Source organism: Cyprinus carpio, chromosome B3 (assembly GCF_018340385.1).
Source record: "Cyprinus carpio isolate SPL01 chromosome B3, ASM1834038v1, whole genome shotgun sequence".
Taxonomy (NCBI): domain Eukaryota; kingdom Metazoa; phylum Chordata; class Actinopteri; order Cypriniformes; family Cyprinidae; genus Cyprinus; species Cyprinus carpio.
The window spans coordinates 16,840,728-16,860,792 of record NC_056599.1 but is presented as its reverse complement, the minus strand read 5'-3'; the positions used below and the strand labels follow the sequence as shown (position 1 = coordinate 16,860,792).

Genomic DNA, 20,065 nt, shown 5'->3' with positions numbered 1-20,065 from the left:
TGAAAGCCGATTCTGCGATCCACAGTGCAAAGTTGATGTATTTCCTCAGCGACCAGCACAGATCAGCTCCAGGCATGACGAAGCGAATATCATCATCTTTTGGAAGGCCAAACAAAGTAGTTTCGCTTTCACAACCAAACACACTGCGTCTATACGACATGTCGGCGGAGGCAACTACAATACTACAAAGAAAATAAAAGGTACGCCTTCTTTCTTTGCGTGAACATCTGGGCGGCATTATGCAAATCTTCCTACATAGTGACGTAGAGATGTGGGGGCGTGTTAGAACGAGCCATTTTAGGAGGGCATGGACGAGTCTCAACTTTTATAAAGAATATCTCTTTGGATTTGAGACTTTAGTCTTTGCAACTTTACAGTTCTTCTTTATGCACCAAGAGCTTGTAACACTCCAAAGAGAAAGGAAAAATTTAAATTGCATCATATGACCCCTTTAAATCAATTCTGCAAAAGAAAAAAAAATTGCGCGTGCATGTGTGTATAAGGGTGCATCTCAAAAATTTGCATATCGTGAGTTTTCTTTTTGTAACATTTCAAAAAGTGAAACCTTCATATATTCTAGATTCAGTACATGTAAAGTAAAACATTTCAAAGGTATTTTGTTTGCGTTAATTTTGATGATTAAAGCTGACAGTTAAATATTAGAATATTTACATTTGAGTTTCATTAAATGACCATCCCTACAGTATAAATTCCGGGTATCTCTTGTTCTTTGAAACCACAATAATGGTTTCACAAGACTGCTGCCTTAGCAACGGTCCAGAAGACAATCATTGACACCCTCCACAAAGAGGGTAAGTCACAGAAGGTCATTACTAAAAGGAGTGGCTTTTCACAAAGTGCTGTATCAAAGCATATTGAATGCAAAGTTGACTGGAAGAAAGAAATTGGGTCGGAAAAGGTGCACAAGCAACAGGGATGATCGCAAGCTTGAGAATACGGTCAAGCAAAGGTGATTCAAACACTTGGGAGAGCTTCACAAGGAGTGGACTAAAGCTGAAGTCAGTGCATCAAGAGTCACCACACTCAGACGTCTTCAGGAAAAGAGCTACCAAGCCACTTCTGAAACAGAAACAGCAGAAGCATCTTACCTGGGCTAAGGAGAAAAAGAACTGGACTGCTGCTCAGTGGTCCAAAGTCCTCTTTTCAGATAAAAGTAAATTTTGCATTTCATTTGGAAATCAAGGTCTGGAGACTGGAGGAAGACTGAAGAGGCACAGAATCCAAGTTTCTGAAGTCAGTGATGATTTGGGTGCCGTGACGTCTGCTGGTGTTGGTCCATTGTGTTTTATCAAGTCCAAAGTCAATGCAGCCATCTACCAGGAGAGTTTGGAGCACTTTATGCTTCCATCTGCTGACAAGCTTTATGGAGATGCTGATTTGCGTTTCCAGCTGGACTTACCTGCCCACAGTGCCAAAACCACTTCCAAGTGGTTTCCTGACCATGATATTACTGTGTTTGATTGGCCAGCCAACATGCCTGACCTGAACCCCATATGGAATCTATGGGATATTTTCAAGAGAAAGATGAGAAACAGTCGATCCAATAATACAGACGAGCTGAAGACTTAGTGCCACAGGCTGAACGCTTCCACACCTCACTGATGCTGGAGTACACACACAATGCTGGAGTTTGTGCTAAAGGAGCCACTACCAAGTATTGAGTGCATTAATTAACATACTTTAAAGAACTTGAAACTTTTCTGTTTTGCAATCCTTTTTTTTTTTTGACTGATCTTAGGAAATTTTCGAATATTTTAAGGTACTGAAAGTTTGACTTTCATGAACTGTAAGCTTTAATAATCAAAATTAAAACAACTCTAGAATACATGAAAGTTTCACTTTTTGAAATGTTACAAAAAAAAAAACTTTCACGATATTCCTATTGTCTGAGATGCACCTATATATAGATAGATAGATAGATAGATAGATAGATAGATAGATAGATAGATAGATAGTCATAATGAAGGTTTGGATCTATCTAGTTTATATATTGTAGATTATAAACTAGAGTGCCATTGGGACTATTGTAGATAAACCATATGAATATAAAGACAAACAGAGGGATGTGAACAGTTAAACTTCTCAGTGCCATTGGGACTTTATATCAGCAATTTTGGACACCAATCATGTTGGAACTTATTGTATAATATATACATAAATGAAGACAAACAAAAGAGATGAAACATAAAATATTGCTTCTTGTACGGTTTTAAAAATTATTTTATTTCTTTATATTTGTACAAGGCAACAGTGGGACAACAGTGCAAATTTGCTTCTCTATTTACAGTTTATGTACAATTGTGGTCAAAATTTTACATACACTTTGCAGAATCTGCAAAATGTTAATTATTTTACCAAAATAAGAGGGCTCATACAAAATGCATGTTATTTTTTATTACTTACCTGAATAAGATATTTTACATAAAATACATATATATTCCACAAGAGAAAATAATAGTTGAATTTATAAAAATGACCCCTTTCAAAAGTTTGATTCTTAATACTGTGTTGTTACCTGAATGATCCACAGCTGTATTTTTTGTTTAGTGATAATTGTTCAAGAGTCCCTTGTTTGTCCTGAACAGTTAAACAGCCTGCTGTTCTTCAGAAAAATACTTCAGGTCCCCACAAATTCTTTGGTTTTCCAGCAACATTTGCATATTTTAACCCTTTCCAACAATAACTGTATGATTTTGAGATCCATCTTTGAACACTGAGGACAACTGAGGGACTCACATGCAACTATTACAGAAGATTTAAACGCTCACTTAAGATACATGTCACATCTCATGTAACTATCTTCTGAAGCTTCTGAAGGGCAGTACTAAATGGAAAAATATGATATTTAGGCAAAATGAGATACATGTCACATCTTCATTCTGTTTAAAAGTTTACAGTCTTAATGCATTGTGTTTCCTTCTAGAGCATCAGTGAACCTTCTGTAATCATAATAGTTGTGTATGAGTCCCTCAGTTGTCCTCGGTGTGAAAAGATGGATCTTAAAATCATAGAAGATGATGAAACAGCGGGCAGTTTAACTGTTCAGGACAAACAAGGGACTAATGAACAACTATCACAAAAAAAAAAAAAAAAAAAAAAAACAACACTCTGGCTCATCCAGGTAACAACACAGTATTAAAATTCAAGTGTATGTATACTTTTGAATGGGGTCATTTTTATTATTATTTTTTTTTTTATTTCTTTTATTTCATCTTATTTTGGTAAAGTAATTAACATTTTGCAGTACTGCAAAGTGTATGTGAAATTCTGTGGTCAAGCAAACATGACAAAATGTTTTGTTTCTTTACTGCGAAAAAATCTGATCCTTCAGAGAGTGCACCTGAAAAATAAGATAAAAAATTATGCTCACTTACATTACCACATCAAATCACAATCTAATTTTGTCTTTATTCAGGACTCTTACCGAAGTGTCTGACACAGCTCATAGATCGTTGGCAACAGTGGCTGGGATGACAAAAGAACTCAAGCGAACATCAGTAGCACTGTACTATAGAGACCAAGCAAACAAAAAAATAAGAAAACCAAACTGCCATGAGTGTTACCTTACAGTACATTACAAACAAGATTGGGAAAGTTACTTTTGAAATGTATTTCACTACAGATTACACTTTAAAGGGGTCATATGATGTTGCTAAAAAGAACATTATTTTGTGTATTTGGTGTAATGAAATGTTCATGCAGTTTAAGGTTCAAAAAACACATTTTTAATTAACATGTATTCTGTCAACATACTGTACATTATTGTTTTTCCTCTATGCCGCGACTACTGAAATGCGTCGATTTTTTACAAAGCTCATCGGTCTGAAAAGCGAGGTGTGCTCTGATTGGCCAGCTATCCAGTGCATTGTGATTGGCCGAATACCTCAAGTGTGTTACGGAAATGTTACACCCCTTACCATACTGTGATGCTGTGTCCCGGTCAGAACACCGGCAAGGCAAAAACAATAAAACCAATTATAAACGAGGCATTTGTTGCATCCAGTGGTGACATAATTACTGATTATAATGACTTATACTGTCTTTTAGTGTGTTGCATCTGTGTTGCGTCTTATTCTGTGTTGGGCGGTGGTTTATGCAAATCTTCCCACATAGTGACGTAGACATGTGGGGGGTGTGTTTAAACAATGCGTTTTGGGGGGCGTGGACAAGTCTCAATTTTTATAAAGAATATCTCTTTGGATTTTAACCTTTAGTCTTTGCAACTTCACAGATCTTCTTTATTCACCAAGAGCTTGTAACACTCCAAAGAGAAATGAAAATTTGAAAACGCATCATATGACCCCTTTAAAAAGTCATTTGTAACTGTAATAGAATACAGTTATTGATTTTTTTGTATTTTAAATATGTAGTTAAAGGGATTGTTCACCCAAAAATAAAAATTCTGTCATTAATTAATCACCCTCATGTCGTTCCAAACCCGTAAGACCTTCGCTCATCTTCAGAATACAACCATATTTTTGATGGAATCCAAGAGTTCTCTGTCCCCCCCATACACAGAAATGTAATTACCGCAATCAAGGTCCAGAAACGTAGCATGGAGATCATTAAAATAATCCATATGACATCAGGGGTTCAACCGTATATGCTGTTTACATTCACTGGATACTCTCTAAAATATACACAGGGTGATGCGGAGGAGACGAATTGTTTAATAAAGTCATTATTTTTGTTTTTTTTGCATACAAAAAGTATTCTCATAGCTTTGTCAAATTATGGTTGAACCCCTGATGTCACATGGATTATTTTACCAATGTCCTTACTACGTTTCTGGGCCTTGATTGTGGTAGTACCCTTGGTGTCTATGGAGGGTCTGAGAGCTCTCGGGATGCATCAAAAATATCTTAATTTGTGTTCCAAAGATGAACGGAGGGCATGTATTCTGTCACTCCCCAAACCATATCACAAAACATTCAAATAAAACAAAGTAAATTCTGATGAAAATTTAATTAACATGTATTCTGTCACTCCCCAACCCTGATTACAAATCATGTAATGATAGCTTAGTACATTCTTATGAAAGAATGTAAACTGTGAGGGACACGGTGACTTACAGGCAGTTCTCTGGGTGTGGATGAGAACGGCGGGTCACTGGCACACATGCGGGTGAAGGGTTTCTCTTTGGTCGTGGGGTGATTGGTGCAGCAGAGGCGCAGGGTGGCAGCAGGGAGGAGGACATGCCAGATGCTGCCATGCTTCTTCACCAGCTCATCCAGCATCCTGAAATATACATGAAGTAATGCTGGACATGTTGAATCAATATATTTCCGCAATACAGATTTTCCTATTCACATGATAAAAAATGTAACTGATCATGAAACAGTTAAATGTCATCTCAGTTAAGTAAATATTAGCATTAAATCATGTAACATCACATACTGAATAAAGTTCTTAAATTCAAAATAATTAATTGACAGCCGACATAAATTGAGCAATAAACGCCTGAAGATGTCATACTCATTAAGAAGTGATTCGGTGACCAAGTCCATGTAACCAGTTTGCCGGTGATGTATGACTAAGGCGCTTGAATTTAACCTCAGGTGTTTCTTCAACTCACGATTAACCTAAAGAGAGTGAGAAGAAAAATGACAACCATTAATTCATGATATGAAACACAGCTGTTTTTCCAAAGGGAATTCAAAAGGATTTCCAAGGGAATTCCTACATGCACGGTTCAAAAGTTTATGGTTGGTATGATTTTTTTTAAAGGTACTGAATTAAAAGTCTGTTATGTTCACTAGGGCTGGTCCGAATACCATTTTTTGAGCTTCGAAGCTTCGGTAGTAATCAACACCGAATACTCAAAGCTTCGTAGGGAGGGGGTTTAACAAATTCTTCTCTCAACACCGTGTCTCCCCCGGACACGAGTGACCGTGGCACGACAAAATACAATAGAACATATTATGCCATCTACACCGGATGGGGCGCGGTAAACTGCTACTGCGTTCTATAAGGACGTACTGACACAAATTTCAAATGATTTTCAGTGGTCGCTTTTCGTCCAGTGTACTTTAGCTGTTGCGATGCGGCGTAACACGACAACTGTCACGTCCGGTGTAGACACAGTGTAATAAAGGCAGGAATCTCTGTGTGTCTGTTTGCATTTGTATTATTTCAAGAACCATTCATCCAAAAGACTTGCTGCGGACCCAAGGGAGTGCAGTGTCGCGTTTTGGTGCAATATGGACACGCAACACATTGCGAATGAGAACAGCCAAGAACAAGAACAGACACTGCACTAGTGATACAAAATACACAGGTCTGTTAAGAGCAATACTTTTAATATAGAAAAATTATTATTAGGCTGGGCTACTGTACGTTTTTTTATTTTTTTTTATGACTGCCGTATTCGCAAGTATTTTCCAAGCAAATTAAGTGCACGTTTTTATCATGTGTAAAATTATTGATTAACATGGCGGATAAAAGCAGTTGTTTTTTTTTGTGTTTTTTTTTACTCCAACAACATACTATAGGCGTACTACTTGTACTACTTGTTTTAAAGTGCTTCCACACGGCAGAGGTCTTCTGCAATTTTGTCTTCTCTTCCAGATGAACTCATAACATTCATTCATGGGCAATTCATATTCAAGCGAATGAGAACCGTTTCACGGGAGATGCCAGGGGTAAAAAAAAAAAAATATTTGAATATTCTGGTCCAGCCCTAATGTTCACCAAAGCAAAAAATACAGTAAAAACAGTAATATTGTGAAATATTACTACAACTTTAAATATCTGTTTTCTATTTGAATAAATTTTAAAATGTAATTTATTCCAGTGACGACCAAAGTGAATTTTCAGCATGATTACTCCAGTTTTCAGTGTCACATAATCCTTAAGAAATCATTCTTACAAGCTGATAACATGCTTAAGAAACTTTTCTTATTATCAATGATGAAAACAGTTGTGTTGCCTAATATTTTTGTGAAAGCTGTGATACACTTTAAAATGATTTTTTGATGAATGGAAGGTTTAAAAGAACCGCATTTAAAACAGAAATCTTCCGTAAAATTCTAAATGTCTTTCGTGTCACTTTTGATAATTTTAACATGGTCTTGCTAAATAAAAGGTTTTTTTTTTTTTTTTTTTTTTATTTTATATCTTATTGACCCCAAAAGTTTTGAAAGGTGTATCAGTATGTGTCTCTTACTTCCATGAGGATCCGCTTGGGAAGCCGGGAGAGAATTCCGAGAGGGTATCCCTGCTGATTGATGACCTCAGCGAGACACTTGGCCACATCTTGACTGAGATTCTGAGTCAAAGGAAAAGCTTCCACCCATTTGGAATGGTAGTCAGTCAGGGTCATGATGTGCGTGTGGCGGTCTACTGTCGGAGAGAACGGGCCTCTAACATCCAGCCCAAGCCATTCCCACCTCTCTTTAACCTGAGGGAAGGCAGTGCAACGGTTTTAAAAATTCTAATTCTGTTATCCTTAAAGGCTCCTTATAACGATAACTACAGTGGCATCCACAGCAAGAGATGATAAAATTATATTAATATAAGTGCATGCTACCTTATGTGATCTGCTAATTTAGATGGATTTTGATGTCAGTGTTTTAGTTATTCTGAAAGTGGTTCATTCCTCTTCGTATTCAACATTATAGTCGTGGTGTGGATTTCAGTATTCTCAAAAAATTAGAATGTTTATTAAAACTTGGAAGAGTACAGAAAAATCTAATGCTCTACCAAAAACTGCACTCAATACTAAACAATCTGGTGCAGTAGATAGCACCTGATAGGATATCCTGTCATCACATTTTTGCAATAACGTAATTCCCCCGAGACGTACTCGAAGTGAACATTTCTGATAAAACCTAGCAGATACCTGGTGACAACAGTTGTATCACAGTTCTGACGTAAATCAGAAGAGGCCTTACCTCGATGATATGGGGTTTCATTTGTCCTAAAACCCCATAAGCCACATGCGGCATCTGATTAAGAGAATTAGGTACTGATGAACAACACTTTCATAGTACTCTATTAGGAAATGTATATTTAGGTCTCTCTTTTATTCAATAGTGCATCATAGTTACTTACAATATTTAAGTCATCGTCTCCAGCCCAGCGGATGTTCTGAAGGAAAAACAACAGTTTATTAGTGAACCACATTTTGGTACATACACTCTTAAAAATAAAGGTGCTTCACGATGCCATAGAAGAACCTTTTTTGTCTAAATGGTTCCATTAAGAACCTTCTTTGTGGTGAAAGGAAGTTCTTCAGATTATAAAAAGGTAAGAAAGAGATGGTTCGTTAAAGAACCTTTGACCGAATGGTTCTCTGTGGAACCAAAAATGGTTCTTCTATGGCATCACTTTGAGGAACCTTTTAAGCACCTTTATTTTTAAGAGTGTAGGAATTGGAGAAAACAATTCTGTGAAAAATTTAAATGTTAATTACATCGGGCAAACAATATCCACTGTGAAAGAAACTGGGTATAGTCATGCTTCTGTCGAGAGCTTCATCGCCCAGGATGGTCCACGGTGGACTGAAAAAGCACATGGAAAAACATACATTAACTAAGAATACCAATTAAAACAGAATAACACCACCGCAGAATAGCATGTATCTGATGGAGGTTCTCCTTCAGACGCTGTTGCAGACCTTTTTTCCGGTTCTGTCAGTGGCTGTGTGGAAACGCTCATTGGCTCTGTCCTCATCTGGCTAGAACTACTTTTGGATGTGTTCGGCTGTAAACTCTCTGTATTTCTGTGCTCAGGCTTTTCTGAGTTAGACTTCTGCGAAGTTTCTGCTGTCACATCAGGCGCCGCTCGACCAGATGAATTTGAGTCGGCAGCAATTCCTTCAATTCCAAATGACCAGAAAAAGGGAAATTTTAATGCCACATTTATATAATGAAAAGGAATAGTAGTAGTTAATTGTCTTAGGTTGCATGATTTGTCAAGCCCTCCACAGAACACGTACAATAAGCCCCAAAAAAAAAAAACACTATTATTCAGACATTTCATAATTAATAATAGTTGATGAGCTTTAGATTGCATTTAATAGATTGTACTTTCAATAAAACATTTGCAACTGAATTGTAAAAGATGTTTTTGCATGTTCGGGCTGTTTTGTTTCATTTACACTATTTTGACCAGAAGGTGTCGCCAGATACTTGAGAGGTTCGAAACACTGAAGGAAGGAAACTGTTTTTGATGACGCAGCATCAGTGTAGCATTAAACTCTGTAAGATATCTTACTATTTATGGTCTCACATTTCTGATCTACAATTTCACATTAAAACATTATTTTTATAAATTATTTCAGAAACTGTAATTTATTTCTAAATGCATTTTTTGAATTCTCTGTGCAAATACACCCTTTCTTGTGCAATCCAAATAAATATTTCAGAACTGCAAAACGCATATAAAACAGTTTCTGCAACTCACCAAAGCTCTTCTGCTTCTAGGATTGATTTTCACCTGCAGGCAATAAAGGTTTTTAAAATGTGATGAAAAAAGATTACATTTAAACGGGTAGTTGACATAAAATATCAAGCAGTTTCAGCACTGTGTTGTGGTGGTCTGGCATAATATAATTAAACAAACATTATTCTAAACCTGTTTTACTTTTAAACTAATATTTTATTTGTACTTTTATGATTTAAAAAAAAAAGAAGTAAAGCTTAAGATTTACCAGTGACATAAAAAGACACTGTGCATCCATTAAAACGTGTACATTTTAACATAAACAGTTCATAAACATGTATACAGTGTATTATAAAACACCCAAGTACAACGTTTACTCGCCTTTCTTTCTAGATATCGGTTTGGGAATGAAAAGATGGTCGGCACAGCCCATGAATGAAGTCTTGTCCTCTTCCCATCTTCAATCAAACACTTCTTTTCAAAGTGGATGGAGCAGATCTTACTGTTTGCAGCAGGTTTCCAGTCTTTCCATCTTAAATTGTTAAGCCACTTTTTCAGCAAGTTGGGGTCTTTCAGCGGGAATCTGAAATAAACCAAAATACGCGAACACAACTTAATACAGTCTGCCACGTTTAACATAATATAAAGTGAAATCTTTGCACTCACTTGTGGAAAGAGAGACTCTTGTTCCTCGAAATGTTTTTACAGTTATACGCACAACAATGATACACCATCGTGTTTGGAGCCTTAGCATTCAAAATATCTACCAATTGTATATTTTCCTAATGGAAGGGGAGACCGTTTTATTTATCGTTATATTAGATCGTTTTATTTAGCGTTGTATTATGTTTTAAAAGATGCTCGTAAACAGACTTAACGCCAAAAACCAAAACAGATCTAGCAGCCCATCCTTCACAGCTCAGCTTCGTCTGTGGTGTCCAGCTACGAGGACCGGAAAGACAGCTGTTGCCATCTACTGGCCAAAATCAGACATCAGCTCCAATTCATTTTTTGCAACCATTGCTTGGCTGCAAGTTATCGCAAGACATTTGCACGATTTTTTCTCGGAAGTTGTTCCTTTTTAACTCAGATTTGTTATTATTTGTAACATAGATTATGGCTGTACATTTTAAAGGACATTCAGCATCAGTTATACCATTACACAGGGTTGACAACTTTTAAGTTCAGCTTTTTTTTTTTAATGCCTTTTTTAGCACCATTTTAAACTTGATTTAAATTCAGTATTTGCTTGCATTCATTTTGTGTAATTACGCGAGTATCATTAAAAACGGATGTAGGTCTAAGTTACTTTTCTCATTTAAAAATCTAGTGTTTAATCATGTCTAAATATTTATTAAAATGAATAACTTAATTAAAAAAATAAATAAATAAAAAAGCAGGTATGACCTGCAATATTCTATATATTTACTAAAGAGCCATACAGGCACCTAGTGGGTAAACCATGGCATTACAAATGAAAATGATTTTTTTTTTCTGACCTCAAAATGACTCTAATTTGCCTCTTTGCATTGGAATTTACAACCCTTTTCTCTATTTTAACCTTAAATACTACAATAATTGTAATATAAGTAATAGAAATATTAGAAAATATGTTCATTAATGGACCATAATTATTGCACAAATCGTATTTGGTACCAAAAGATCTCCTCAAAATATTAAATAAATATTAGGCCTGTTGAACTAAAATATACAACACTTATTTAACTGAAAAATAATTAAGCTGTATGTTCACATTATAAGTAAGCAATAGCTGGGAGTTAAGAGAACCATATTAATGTTGCCTCTTCATCACTCTTCAGAATAAAATGATCCTCTAAATGTCACTGACGTAATAATCAGTGCATAATATGCTGTAGTGTTTACCAAAAATTGCTGCAAATGCCTGTATAATGAAGCTGTCGTCTATTCTGCTTAAACTCATTCAAAGGGATCGTCATCGCTGGTTTGTTTGGAGAGCTCTGAGAATCACGTGACCGCGTGACGACGCCGGAGAGATAAAAGCTTCTGCAACTTTGTTTTTCAATAGCTCTGGCTTTTACTGAAGCGCTACATTTTACGATTTACACCATATTAAGTGCGCCGAAACGGTATTTATTGTTAGAATTTAATATTAAAACGTACACAATTTGAAAGCTGAGACTTTGTTTCACACTACAGCAAGAGAAATAACAGTCTTAAACCCAGTTGGGTGATTTGGGTTTGTTTTTTTCGTTGGTGGAAATACTAATGACTTACTAAGTCACACAATGTTTTGCAAACTTGGAACTTTTTTTTTTTTTTTTTTTAAACTCCTCTGCAGCTTTGGACGCCCTGCACATGGACAGGATGATGGCAGACATTGGCTCGTGGCAGGAATCTCATACTTTACTTGGCTTTACTTGACATATAAAATAAGAAAACCAGTCAATGGACATACATAAACCTAATTGCATTACAATTACAATCCTATTATTCATGCAAGTTTAGATGGGCCTTCGATTTGCTTTATGTTTGCTCTTTTGGCGTCACAGCAAAGATTAGTGCTTTTGATAATCACTGAACAATCTTCTGAATCCTGTATGTTAAGATTGGAGGTATTTACAGTAATATATCAGTTCAGTGAGTATTGCAACAAACTTCTGTTGCATGAAAGACCTCTGGATCACCTAAACATGCTTGACTTTGAGTATGATTGCACCATCATGAACAGTTTACATGTTTTATATCCATGTGGTATTTCCAGGCCAGTTAATACATTGTTCAACAAGAGGTACTTTCTGCAGCTCCCTTATGAGATATGTAAAAAAAGAAGAAGGTAGGGACGAGGCTCCTGTCAGATGAGTCTGGATTGATGAACATTAATGTTTTGACAGAGTCTGTCATCTTTTCCCTTTCTCTAATCGATAGCTCTCGAGTCTATGTGCCGTATCCAGATCCACCAAGCTACTCTGATGGATATGTCTGGCCCTTGTACTTGAAAAACAGAAAAGTGATAAAAGAAACTGTAAAGGACATTGGTAGTGTAATATTTTAACACTTAATAAGCACAGTACCTTAAATCACTTCTATTGTGGTGGATTGTGTGAGTGAGGCACTTTATACAGTGTTTCTGGATGGCACACAGAAGAGCGAGACTTTGCTCTCAACTGTTCTTGTTCTGTTTTTGCCATTCACACTCTTAGACGACAACTCTGTTGGAATTTAGTTCCCAGATTTCGAGGACCATGATTTCCAACAGTCAGCAGTTTTTTCTGCAAGTATATTATCAATTTATCAATGTGTTCCTCATAACATGTCTTATTTCACTTCCTCATTAAAGTCGATTTGCCGCAAGCTATGTGACTGTCATACGACAATCTGAAGCATGTGCATTAATACTCAAAATAAGTTAATTAACAGAGCAGAGCATGTTTATGAATGATTTCACTTGACATGCATCACAGTAAATGTAAACAGACATTATTTTTAATGAATTATTTTGTACAAATTTATTTATTTAGTTTTGGAACAGAAAAAACTAACTTAGATGATTATCAATGTATATGTTATGTGAGATAGAAAGTCTTCAATGAAATTAAATGCTTTTATTTATTCCTATAATTTTTGCTTTGAGCAGTATGTTAGAGATGTACTGGTTTGAATGAGCAGAATCTGCCAAAAAATCTTTATTTATTCTCTATTGACACTCAGGAAAGATTAAGGCAGGTTGATAAACAAGAATTAAAAGTATAGTTCACTCAAAAATGAAAATTCTGTCTTTGTGTCATTCCAGACCCCAAAGACTTTCATTCATCTTTGAAACACAAATGAAAAATGTATAATGAAACTTGAGAGAACCTGAAACCTGAATCTCTTTGATGCAGCTTGCTTTACATCCTGTCCTGCCATCTAATATTAATAGGGAGTGCATAACTGTCAGCTGAAGTCAGATTGTGCCTGAGGATTATTTGTAACTCTGGTGCCTTCACTTCAAGTGTGTGTGTGTGTGTGTGTGTATACAGGTGCTGGTCATATAATTAGAATATCATCAAAAAGTTGATTTATTTCACTAATTACATTCAGAAAGTGAAACTTGTACATTATATTCATTCATTACACACAGACTGATATATTTCAAATGTTTATTTCTTTTAATTTTGATGTTTATAAGGAAAATCCCAAATTCAGTATATCAGAAAATTAGAATATTGTGAAAAGGTTCAATATTGAAGACATCTGGTGCCACACTCTAATCAGCTAATTAACTCAAAACACCTGCAAAGCCTTTAAATGGTCTCTCAGTCTAGTTCTGTAGGCTAGAAAATTAGAATATAATTTAAGACCAAGACAAAGAAAGGATTTTTAGAAATCTTGGCCAACTAAAAAGTATAAAAATGAAAAGTATGAGCATGTACAGCACTCAATACTTAGTTGGGGCTCCTTTTGCCTGAATTACTGCAGCAATGCGGCGTGGCATGGGAGTCGATCAGTCTGTGGCACTGCTCAGGTGTTATGAGAGCCCAGGTTGCTCTGATAGTGGCCTTCAGCTCTTCTGCATTCTTGGGTCTGGCATATCACATCTTCCTCTTCACAGTACCCCATAGATTTTCTATGGGTTAAGGTCAGGCAAGTTTGCTGCCAATTAAGAACAGGGATTGGTCCTAAAACCAGGTACTGGTAGCTTTTGGCACTGTGTGCAGGTGCTAAGTCCTGTTGGAAAATGAAATCTGCATCTCCATTGTTGGTCAGCAGCAGGAAGCATGAAGTCTTAAAACTCCCTGGTGTACGGCTGCGTTGACCTTGGACCTCAGAAAAACACAGTGGACCAACCAGCAGATGACAAGCCCCCCCAAACCATCTGACTGTGGAAACTTTACACCCCTCAAGCAACGTGGATTGTGTGCCTCTCTCCTCTCTTCCTTCAGACTCTGGGACCCTGATTTCCAAAGGAAATGCAAAACTTTCTTTCATCAGATTCTGAAGCTGTCTGTTGTTCAAAATCGGTCCAGTCCTTTTTGAAGCGAGACGCTTCTGAAGCTGTCTGTTGTTCAAGAGTGGCTTGACACAAGGAATGCGACAGCTGAAACCCATGTCTTGCATACGTCTTTGTGTAGTGGTTCTTAAAGCACTGACTCCAGCTGCAGTCCAACTCTTTGTGAATCTCCCCCACATTTTTGAATGGGTTTTGTTTCACAATCCTCTCCAGCGTGCGGTTATCCCTATTGCTTGTTCACTTTTTTCTACCACATCTTTTCCTTCCTTTCGCCTCTCTATTAATGTGCTTGGACACAGAGCTCTGTGACCAGCCAGCCTCTTTTGCAATGACCTTTTCTGACTTGCCCTCCTTGTGCAAGGTGTCAATGGTCATATTTTGGACAACTGTCAAGTCAGCAGTCTTCCTCATGACTGTGTAGCCTACAGAACTAGACTGAGAGACCATTTAAAGGCTTTGCAGGTGTTTTGAGTTAATTAGCTGATTAGAGTGTGGCACCAGATGTCTTCAATATTGAACCTTTTCACAATATTCTAATTTTCTGATATACTGAATTTGGGATTTTCCTTATAAACATCAAAATTAAAAGAAATAAACATTTGAAATATATCAGTCTCTGTGTAATGAATGAATATAATATACAAGTTTCACTTTTTGAATGGAATTAGTGAAATCAACTTTTTGATGATATTCTAATTATATGACCAGCACCTATATATATATATATATATATATATATATATGTGTGTGTGTGTATATATGTGTGTGTGTGTGTGTGTGTGTGTGTGTGTGTGTGTACAGTGCACAGCATAAATGAGTACACCCCCTCTAAAACTTAACAAATTCAGCAATTCTACTTCTACTAAGACATGTCAGGGTTCTTTGAAGATATAATGTTCCAACAAGCTTGATCGATTACCAAAGAAGAATGCCTTAATTATTTAGCAAAATAAGATTTTCTTATCAAAGTGATAAAATTTTGTGTTGCAAATATGAGTACACCCTCCTGAAAGTTACTAAATAAAACTAAAAAAAAAGTGTATGCGTTTAAGTCTATTTTTGATCAACAGGTAAGTATATTGAACCAAAACTTTCAAAGACAAGTAGTTTCTTGGCAATTAAAAGTGTTATATAGCCCACTGAATCATACACAGACTTAATCCGGCAGCAGTGGAACCACTTGGGAGAGAACTGCCAGGTGGCTTATTTCTTAGCATAAAAGAGGACAATGGTACAAGAGGAATACCAAATTATTAAATCCTTTAGTGGACATGTATCTCACTCAATCTTAACGCTCTTGAGCAGCTGTGGGGGATTCTGTAGAGACGAGCTGAGCAAAACTCTCTATTAAAGACCAGAGCATTTAAGGAGATCGGCCAGGAGTTAAACAGCACAGATGTGAAAATTTGTCATGAACTTGTACACTCAGTGCCAAGAAGGGTCAGAGGAGTATACTTTAAGTTCTGGAGAACATACTTCTAATTTATTATTATTATTTTAATTTATAGGCTAAATAAATGAGTGCACTTAAGACAGTAAAATGTTTGTCATAAAATAATTCATCAATGCTTTATTTTTAAATAACCTTTTACAGTTTTGGAAATGTGTTTGTGTACTATTCTTTCTTTACACAAAGACTAATTTTGGTGATTTTCTTATACTAAGCTTTCCCCCCCAGAGTTAGATGCATGCTTCACTGTTAATGTTATTATTAAATAACTAGGCCTATTATAACATTGCATTCAGTTAGAGAGCAAAGGAATGACAACATAACCGGCACATTATTTGTTTTGTACTGCTTTTTAACTTCTTCTCTCGAAACTCTATCGTTTTCAGTTCATCATTGAATTCAGTGATGTCATCATCCAGCTCAGTTCAGTTTAAATAGTATCTTTGCAATCAAGTCAACAATATCATTGTAATTGAAGTGTCGCCAACTAAGCAAGCCAGAGGCGACAGCGGCAAGGAACCAAAACTCCATCGGTGACAGAATGGAGAAAAAACCTTGGGAGAAACCAGGCTCAGTCAGGGGGCCAGTTCTCCTCTGGCCAGATGAAACCAGCAGTTCAATTCCAGGCTGCAGCAAAATCAGACTGTGCAGAAGAATCATCTGTTTCCTGTGGTCTTGTCCTGGTAGTTGTCTGAGACAAGGTCTTTACAGGGGATCTGTATCTGGGGCTCTAGTTGTCCTGGTCTCCGCTGTCTACAACCACCCAATAAAGCATTACAATAATCTAACCTTGAGGTCATAAACGCATGGATTAACATTTCTGGCGGTCATATAAGCACAATTTAAACCATGCTAATGCACTTCCATTAATGCCAACAAAGTTTTCTTGTCTATGTAAAAGAATGTTGTGGTCAGTGTCAAACACAGCACTAAGATCCAGTAGCACTAATAGAGAGATACAACCACGATCAGATAATAAGAGCAGGTCATTTGTAACTCTAAGGAGAGCAGTCTCAATACTATGATACGGTCTAAATCCTGACTGGAAATCCTAACAGATACCATTTTTCTCTAAGAAGAAATATAATTGTGAGGATGCTATCTTTTCTAGTATCTTGGACAGAAAAGGTAAATTCGAGAGCAGTCTGTAATTAACTAGTTCTTTGGGGTCAAGTTGTTTTTTTGATGAGAGGCTTAATAACAGCCAGTTTGAAGGTTTTGGGGACATATCCTAATGACAATGATGAATTAATAATAGTCAGAAGAGGATCTATGACTTCTGGAAGCACCTCTTTTAAGAGCTTAGATGGAATAGGGTCTAACATACATGTTGTTGGTTTAGATGATTTAACAAGTCTATACAGTTCTTCCTCTCCTATAGTAGAGAATGAGTGGAACTGTTCCTCAGGGGATCTATAGCACACTATCTGATGCGATACTATAGCTGACGGCTGCATGGTTACAGTTTTATCTCTAATAGTATCGATCTTAGAAGTAAAGTAGTTCATAAAGTCATTACTGCTGTGCTGTTGGGAAATGTCAACACTTGTTGATGCTTTATTTTTTGTTAATTAAATCAGATCTAGCAGTTTTTAATGCTTTTCTGTATGATAGGTTACTTTCCCGCCAAGCAATACAAAACACCTCTAGTTTTGTTTTCCTCCAGCTGCGCTCCATTTTCCGGGCTGCTCTCTTTAGGGTGCGAGTGTGCTCATTATACCACAGTGTCAGACTGTTTTCCTTAATCTTCCTTAAGCGTAAAGGAGCAACTGTATTTAAAATGCTAGGAAAGATAGAGTCCATAGTTTCTGTTACATCATCAAGTTGTTCTGAGGTTTTGGATATGCTAAAGAATTGGGATACATCAGGAAGATTACTTACAAAGCAGTCTTTTGTGGTAGAAGTGATGGTTCTACCATACGTGTGACAAGAAGTAGAATTTACAGTTTTAGCTATATGAAGTTTGCACAAAACTAAATAATGATCTGAGATATCATCGCTTCGCTGCATAATTTCAACACCATCAACATCAATTCCATTTGACAGTATTAGATCTAGAGTATGATTTCGACAATGAGTAGGTCCTGAGACATGTTGTCGTCTTACCCCAATAGAGTTCAGAATGTCTATAAATGCTGATCCCAATGCATCTTTTTTTCCATTATCAACATGGATATTAAAATCACCAATAATTAAAACTTTATCTGCAGCCAGCACTAACTCGGATATAAAATCAGCACATTCTTTAATAAAGTCTGTATGGTGCCCTGGTGGCCTGTATACAGTAGCCAGTACAAACATCACAGGGGATTTATCATTAACACTTGTTTCTCTGGACAATGAAGCACCATTACTTCAAACGAGTTATACCTGAAGTCCGCCCTCTGAGAAATACTGAAAACATTGTTATAAATTGAAGCAACACCTCCCCCTTTACATTTTGGACATGGCTCATGTTTATAACAGTAATCTTGGGGGGTAGACTCATTTAAAATAATGTAATCATCAGATTTTAGCCAGGTTTCTGTCAAACAGAGCACATCTAGGTTATAGTGATCATATCATTTACAAAAAGTGCTTTCGTATAAAGGGACCTGATATTCAGTAAACCAAGCTTTATCATTTGTTTATCCGTATTGCATCTGTTTTTTATTTGTTGAACATCAATTAAATTGTTACTCTTAAATTGCTTTGGACGTTTTTTGTATTTTCTAATTTGGGGAACAGACACAGTCTCTATAGCGTGATATCTAGGTGAAAGAGTCTCTATGTGCTGAGAATTAACTGATTTCTGTGACATGAGGCAGCTAGCAGACGGTCGGTTTAGCCAGTCTGTCTGCTTCCTGACCTGGGCTCCAGTTAGTCAAGTACAAACTCTAAGACTATGTGCCATATTTCTAGACAGAAGAGCAGCACCACCCCAGGAGGAATGAAGACCATCTCTTTTCAACAGGTCAGGTCTGCCCCAAAAACTCATCCAATTGTCTATGAAACCTATGTTATTGTGCGGGCACCACTTAGACATCCAGCCATTGAGTGATGACAGTCTGCTATGTATCTCATCATCATGATAAGCAGGGATATTATAGTGTCTGACATCCTGCTTGCAAGTTCACACACCTCTTTAATGTTATTTTTAGTGATCTATTACTGGCGAAGTTGAACATCATTAGCGCCAGCGTGAATAACAATCTTTCTGTATTTATGTTTAGCATTAGCCAGCACTTTTAAATTTGCTAAGATGTCAGGCGCTCTGGCTCCTGCTAAATATTGGACTATGGTGGCTGGTGTCTCTATTTACACGCTCCATACAATAGAATCGGCAATAACTAGAGCACTTTGATCAGGTTTTTCAGTGTGTGAGTCACTGAGTGGGGAGAACCTGTTTAATGTTTTGATTGGAACGGAAGAACGGTGTTTTGACCCGTGACTATGCCTCCTCACTGTCACCCAGTTGCCCTGCAGCAGAGGCACTGTTACTGGAACCGAACAATGTACAGGACTCCCTGAGCTATTCGCATCCAAAGCCGTATTTAGAGCCCTCACATTCTTACTGTCCTCAATTAAAGTTTGGATGTGTGTCTTTAATTCTGAAATCTTCTCTGTCAGCCTAACTATTTCCCTGCATTTATCACATGTGAATCCCTCATCGCCGACAGAGAGAGATAAACTATACATGTGGCAAGCGGTGCAAACAACAACAGCAGGAGAAGCCATTACTCACCGTGACTGATGAATGATTCTTACCAAAGTTGTTTGATGAACTTGTGAAAAAACGGAGCGAGAGAGAAAAGTAACGGAGCGAGAGAGAGGAGAAAAGAAAAAAGAAAAGAAAACAGCAATAGGCACGAATGGAAACGCTAATGACAAGCTAACCGTCTAACGAATGCTAACGTGCCGCAAGTGTGCTGAAGGTGCGCTGCACTCGCGGATTTAGAATAAAAGTGAACGATCAAATTAATCAGATTAGATTGATAGATAATATCAGAAATATGGTGGAAATTAAGTTATATTTTATCACTTTAAACGACAGAGAGTGATTGTCTTATCACAGGGGGAAATTGTGGCCTAATGGTTAGAGAGTTGGACTCGCAATCCAAGAGTTGAGAGTTCGAGTCTTGGGCAGGCAGGAATTGTAGGTGGGGGGAGTGCATGTACAGTGCTCTCTCCACCCTCAATATCACGACTGAGGTGCCCTTGAGCAAGGCACCAAACCCCCAACTGCTCCCCGGGCGCCG

At 37.1% G+C, this 20,065-nt stretch overlaps 2 protein-coding genes across 2 annotated transcripts; one reads left to right on the top strand and one right to left on the bottom strand.

Moving 5' to 3' along the window:
• Positions 1-3,150: 3,150 nt before the first annotated feature.
• zgc:163143 (uncharacterized protein LOC795946 homolog) lies at positions 3,151-10,423 on the bottom strand. Its single transcript, XM_042719989.1, has 12 exons — positions 10,072-10,423; positions 9,787-9,988; positions 9,427-9,459; positions 8,639-8,838; positions 8,435-8,522; positions 8,074-8,109; positions 7,914-7,967; positions 7,187-7,420; positions 5,497-5,603; positions 5,094-5,259; positions 3,446-3,529; positions 3,151-3,361 (listed from the first exon to the last, which is right to left on the bottom strand). The coding sequence occupies exons 1-11, from the start codon at positions 10,137-10,139 to the stop codon at positions 3,464-3,466; spliced, it is 1,254 nt and encodes a 417-aa protein (XP_042575923.1). The 5' UTR covers positions 10,140-10,423; the 3' UTR covers positions 3,151-3,361; positions 3,446-3,463.
• Positions 10,424-11,980: 1,557 nt separating this feature from the next.
• Positions 11,981-12,554, top strand: LOC122136876 (nicotinamide riboside kinase 1-like). The gene is made up of 2 exons (XM_042721467.1): positions 11,981-12,220; positions 12,313-12,554. Exons 1-2 carry the CDS (start codon positions 11,985-11,987, stop codon positions 12,437-12,439), a joined length of 363 nt encoding a protein of 120 aa, XP_042577401.1. The 5' UTR covers positions 11,981-11,984; the 3' UTR covers positions 12,440-12,554.
• Positions 12,555-20,065: the final 7,511 nt, after the last annotated feature.